The 6,085-nt window shown below is 44.9% G+C and overlaps 1 protein-coding gene across 1 annotated transcript; it reads left to right on the top strand.

Annotated features, from left to right (window-relative positions):
- Positions 1 to 2,222: 2,222 nt before the first annotated feature.
- On the top strand, positions 2,223 to 4,004 carry LOC311045481 (phenylalanine--tRNA ligase beta subunit-like; the record flags this gene model as incomplete). Its single annotated transcript, XM_084057365.1, has 1 exon — positions 2,223 to 4,004. One exon carries the CDS (start codon positions 2,223 to 2,225, stop codon positions 4,002 to 4,004), a length of 1,782 nt encoding a protein of 593 aa, XP_083913491.1.
- Positions 4,005 to 6,085: the final 2,081 nt, after the last annotated feature.

Below are 6,085 nucleotides of genomic sequence, written 5' to 3'. Positions count from 1 at the left end.
CCACAAAAGGACGCCCCCTCCCCGCACACGCACACACACACACACACACACACACACACACACACACACACACACACACACACACACACACACACACACACACATAAAGGCAGCATAAGTTTTCACCCAGCTTTAATTGCAGTTAGATCCTGTAGGCAACTCAACATCCACAGAAAAGTGGTAGGCACGTCATTTCTTTCACTACGAACACTGCTAACCGTGTCAACTAATTAAAGCAAATACACATAATTAAAATAATCTCTGTAAGCAATTATTTAGGGCTAACTGCTCTTATCAGGCCACGCATAAATAACAAGACAAATAGCAGGAAAAGTATCATTATTTCAGTCTATTCATTATTAATTAAGGGAATAGTTTGAATTTGTTGTACGTTGATCTATCCATGGTACTGAAAGTGCACATAATGCATTTACAGTAAGTTGAGGTCTGAAAATATACGATTATGGATGCAAATCAACTTGGATACTCAATTTCTTTTCTCTTTTCTCTTTTATGCACATTAGCACTTGAAATAAAGAGGCTCCCGGATGCTTAAGGCTGCCAATGCACACACACACACACACACAAACCAACACATGCCAGGCAAGTACAAAAGCATCGACATGCAGTACACACACAGACGCACACTACAACACACTAACAGTCACATGCATACAGTAGACACATACATGCGAACAAACACTACAACACACGCACTTAAGCATACATTATAGCAGTGGATCTCAGAGTGGGGTCCAGGCTTACAATTATTTTTTACACAAATCTTCCGTTATGGAGGTCCCTGTCACAATTATTACATAATCACCTAATCGATTGAAAAATGTTCACAGCAGATCTACAAGCTTAACAACACTCCGCTATCTTTACATTTTCTTGAAACCCTATTATTAAATGTGTCAGTAATTCATTTGTACATTTAAATCATTTGTCATATCTGACCTGTGCCATTTGAGATTATGAAGCCTATAAAAAACAAACAAAATGTTTAAGTTGTATTCATATTGTATATGTTCCAATGTTCAATGCCAAAAACACAATTCAATTGTTAATCGCAAATATTTGTGTGACAATTCATCGTCAACTTAAATGTGTAATCGTGACAGCCCTACCACTGCATCATAGCATCAGGCTAGCTATGCAGCAACGTCTAGCAGGTGGAAGAAGCAGCGGTATGACAGAACACAACAGGAACAGGCTCTATCTCAGCCCATATCTGTCAGGAACACCTCCTGTCGCTTTACCAACATGTGTCATACCTACAGATGCACATGTGCTTGTGCGCATGCATGTGCACACACACACACACACACACACACACACACACACACACACACACACACACACAGACAGACAGACAGACAGACAGACAGACAGACAGACAGACAGACAGACAGACAGACAGACAGACAGACACACACACACACACACACACACACACACAGTATAAACGTGCAGTGAATATACGTATCTCCTCTATCTCCAGTTGTTTTCCCTGAAAGTACATTTGTGTGGGGGGGGATGGGAGGCTGGTTTTAAGGAATGTAAAATAGTTTGTGTGCGTGTGAGTGCGCACATATGCGTGCGTGCGTGTGCTTATGCATGCATAAACAAAGAAGGGATACTGTATCTGTCTCTGTGCATGCTTTTGTCTCCATGACATGTGCCATATTGCATGTGTCACGTTGTATTTGTGTGACTACTGTATTATGCAAAGACAATAAGACATGGTGACAAAAGTAGAAAAGTACAATATGTGACTGCAAGTAACAGTAATGAACAACCAGTTGGTAGAAGTTGGTGGGTCAGTGAGTGCGATCCGACCAATATATCTGAGCCATAGCGTTGGAGGGTTTGTCAGAGTACTTATTGTACCCATCTGTCTGTGTCCCCTTCTATGCCCATATATGGAGATCCCTGATGTCATCAGTATATGCCCATATATGGGAATGCCCATATATGGGCACATTGGTCGGTCCAATATACATGACCATATATGGGCATAGCGGTCGGATCTGTGGCTCTGGACAACCGGATCTCTGTATCTGTCAGTCCTTGGCCCTTTTATGTCCATATATGGAGATCGCTGATGTCATCAGTACATGCCCATATATGGGCATGCCTCTTTTTGTGGCAATGTATGGAGCTGACTGATTAGTTTTTCACATTTGTTTTCCACCGTGACGAGGACACCAGTAGCATACATGCCAGTTGTCAGTGTAAAAAGGGATCTTTTGTTCCAGGCTTTGGGCAGAGAATTTACAGATGAGGAGTTTGATGAGCTGTGCTTTGAGTTTGGCCTGGAACTGGATGAAATTACCTCTGAGAAGGAGTTAATAAGCCGCGAACAGGGCGGATCCAAGGCGTTGGGTGCATCTGATGTCATACTGTACAAGATTGATGTGCCGGCTAACCGCTATGACCTGCTGTGCATGGAGGGCCTCGTCCGCGGACTGCAGGTCTTCAAGGACAAGATCGAGGCCCCTCACTACAGGCGTGTAGGCCCAGCCAACGGAGAGCCCCCCCAGAGGCTGATCATCTCTCAGGAGACGGCAGCAGTGAGGCCCCACGCAGTGGCAGCTGTGTTGAGGAACATAACCTTCACCCAGGAGCGATATGACAGCTTCATTGAGCTGCAGGAAAAACTCCACCAGAACATCTGCAGAAAAAGGGTATTGGTTGCCATTGGAACGCACGACCTTGACACCATCTCAGGCCCCTTCACCTTCACAGCAAAACCCCCTGGGGACATCCACTTCAGACCTCTAAACCAGACCAAAGAGTACACTGCTACTAAACTCATGAGCCTCTATAAGACAGACAGCCACTTGAAGCACTATCTTCACATCATTGAAGACAAACCAGTGTACCCAGTCATCTACGACAGCAACGGTGTTGTCCTGTCCATGCCTCCCATTATCAACGGGGACCATTCCAAAATCTCCCTGAAGACCCAGAATGTCTTCATTGAGTGCACGGCCACAGATCTTGCCAAGGCAAAGATAGTTCTGGACATAATGGTAACCATGTTCAGCGAGTACTGTTCACTGCCTTTCACGGTAGAGGAGGCTGAGGTGTTGTACCCAGATGGCGTTGGTGTACCCAGACCCTGCAAGTACCCAGAACTGGCCTACAGGAAGCAGAGACTGTCTAGTGACTACATCAACCGCAAAGTTGGCATCAGTGAATCTACGGAGCGCATTGCCCAGCTTCTGACCAGGATGTGTCTGAGATCCCAGGTCACGGGGGTCGGGAATGAAATCGAGGTGGAGATTCCCCCAACGCGTCCTGATGTCATCCACGCCTGTGACATCATGGAGGACGCCGCCACAGCCTACGGCTTCAACAACATCACACGTACCACACCGCACACCTACACTGTAGCCAATCAGTTTCCTCTAAATAAGCTGACAGAGCTGTTGAGACAGGACCTGGCTGCCACTGGATACACAGAGACCCTCACCTTTGCCCTGTGTTCCCGAGAAGACATAGCAGACAAGCTCGGCAAGGCGATCTCCGAGACCATGGCTGTTCACATCGCCAACCCCAAGACTGCAGAGTTTCAGGTGGCACGCACCACCCTGCTCCCTGGAATACTGAAGACCGTGGCAGCCAACAGGCAGATGCCTCTACCACTCAAGTTGTTTGAGATCTCTGATGTGGTGCTCAAGGATGGGAGCAAAGACGTAGGGGCCAGAAACAGCCGGCGTCTGTGCGCCGTCTACTACAAGAGCCCGGCCTTCGAGCTGATTCTTGGCCTGCTGCACCGCGTCATGCAGCTGTTGGAGGTGGAGCGAGCGCGGGGAGAAGGCTACCACATCCAGGCCGCAGACAGTCCCACATTTTTTCCCGGCCGCTCTGCAGAGATCTTTGCGCGTGGGAAGAGCATAGGATGGCTCGGGGTCCTCCATCCAGACGTTATCACCCGATTTGAGCTGAACATGCCCTGCTCCGCCCTGGAGATAGATATTGAACCCTTCCTGTAATGTCACCTTCCATAAAACCCAACCGTTGCACAGTCATTTTGACGTAAATGACGTTATCTTTTAAAAAATATATTTCATGATTCATGATTTACTACGTGTAATAATAATTAAAACAAGACAGGGTCTAATAACAGTCATGTTGGAGACAAGTAGATCTTGGAAATGTCAGTCATCTATCTACATACACGCACACGCACACGCACACGCACACGCACACGCACACGCACATGAACATGCACACACACCCTCTTCTAGACGGCTAGCCTCCTACAGCATCAGGCTGTAAAAGCTGTAGGAGGCAAGCCATCTAGAAGCGGGTCCGTGTGTCTGTTTGTCCAGGGCTAATCTTACAACCCATCCATTAAAAGATGTGTATCATGGTTTGGTTTCTTTCAATATTGGCCTGAAAAAACATAATCCTTTTTATTTTCAACTGGAGGATAAGCACCTTGAGATGCAGCATCTCGTTTTCAAGGGGGTCCTCGAAAACTCGCCTTTATCCAATGCGCTTTTCATTCACCTATTCACACACATTCACACACCAACAGTGAAGTCATGCGCAGCACTAACCTCATAGGGAGCAGTTAGTGGTTCTGTTCTGTGTCTTGCTCAAGGACATTTTAACATGATGCCAGGAGGAGTCAGTCTAACCAGTTCCCAGGCGGCATGCGTGTGTGCGTGTGTGCGCGTGTGTGCGTGTGTGTGTGTGTGTGTGTGTGTGTGTGTGTGTGTGTGTGTGTGTGTGTGTGTGTGTGTGTGTGTGTGTGTGTGTGTGTGTGTGTGTTATGGGTCTGCGGCTAATCTCTCAAACTACAACACCGTTCAAGACCAAATTTCTTGTGCATGCTGGCAGTAGGCCAAATAATTCAATTCCTGAATATTATTCAAATCAGCCTCATGGTGACGCTATACCAGACCTCTTTACATTTTGGGCTTTACCTTGAACCATAGGTCATAGACTAAAATTAATTTCTGTTGTTTAGAGTTGTCTTCAAAACACACTTTTTAAAACTATAGATTTTGTCCAAAACTCACAAATGTCTACACATAAGCTCTGGTGTCATGTGATAAACTCATACTATACTGTAGCTGTTTGATATTCCTTACTGCTATGATAGGCTTCCAAATATTTGGAGAAGTGGGCATACTCTAATTTAAACACATTTTACCCAAAGATTTCAAGGTGGCCCATGCTGTAAAGAAAATATATATATATAAATAGTAATAGGAAATAAAAAAAGGAAATACAAATAAGAAACAGTGACATGAGCGCTGAATGCTGCCAAAACATTTTAGTTTCCAAGGTTGTTGCTCATATTGGCAGGCCAAATTATGGGCCATTACTGTTTGCAGAATCACTTGACTCCTGCTGCAGCTAATGTTTGCTTCATAATGGTCCCACACTGAAGGGACAGTGGGAATTGACTGAAGAAATGTATCGTTCTGAATGACCAACCAAGCAGAATAAAGTTCAGCCACTGTTCATGGGATCATCATTACTTCACTGGCTGTATTCAATGGAATATGTGTGTACAATTTATTCACACGTGATTGGATTAGCCCCACATTTCATATCTTTGATACAATATCTTTAATAACTTAGATATTCAATCCCATTTACATGGGGTAAAAACTCAAAATAGTTGTAGTTTAAGTCAAACATTTAATGCTTGTTTTTGTTGGTCGCCACATACAAGTGTGCATTGCATCTCTTTGAACATGGGGGAAATGAGAACCATATAAAGGCAACCAAAAAGACTGACACAGAGGGGTATAGAGGCATGCTAGAATGCATAATCTGAGTGGTATTTTCAGCAAACAACTTCAAAGACATGCTTTGGGGACATCAGAGACCTATATTAACTTCTTGAAAAGGAGTATAATATGTGACCTTCAATTTTTGACAGCCCTAATGTAAATATATTTGTTGATGCCAAGCTTATCCAAACGAGGGCAGGATAGAAGGCAGACAGAAGGCAGTAGGTAGGCCACACTGGGCAAGACCTAGGCGGTTGAGTGTCTAAGCGGAAGTACCGGAATTTGGCGGAAGTACCGCCCAAGGAAATGACGTTGACGCTTTA

Source organism: Gymnoscopelus microlampas (genome assembly GCF_963454915.1).
Source record: "Gymnoscopelus microlampas genome assembly, chromosome: 5".
Lineage (NCBI taxonomy): Eukaryota > Metazoa > Chordata > Actinopteri > Myctophiformes > Myctophidae > Gymnoscopelus > Gymnoscopelus microlampas.
The sequence above is the reverse complement of the archived record's forward strand: the minus strand, read 5'-3'. Positions and strand labels throughout refer to the sequence as shown.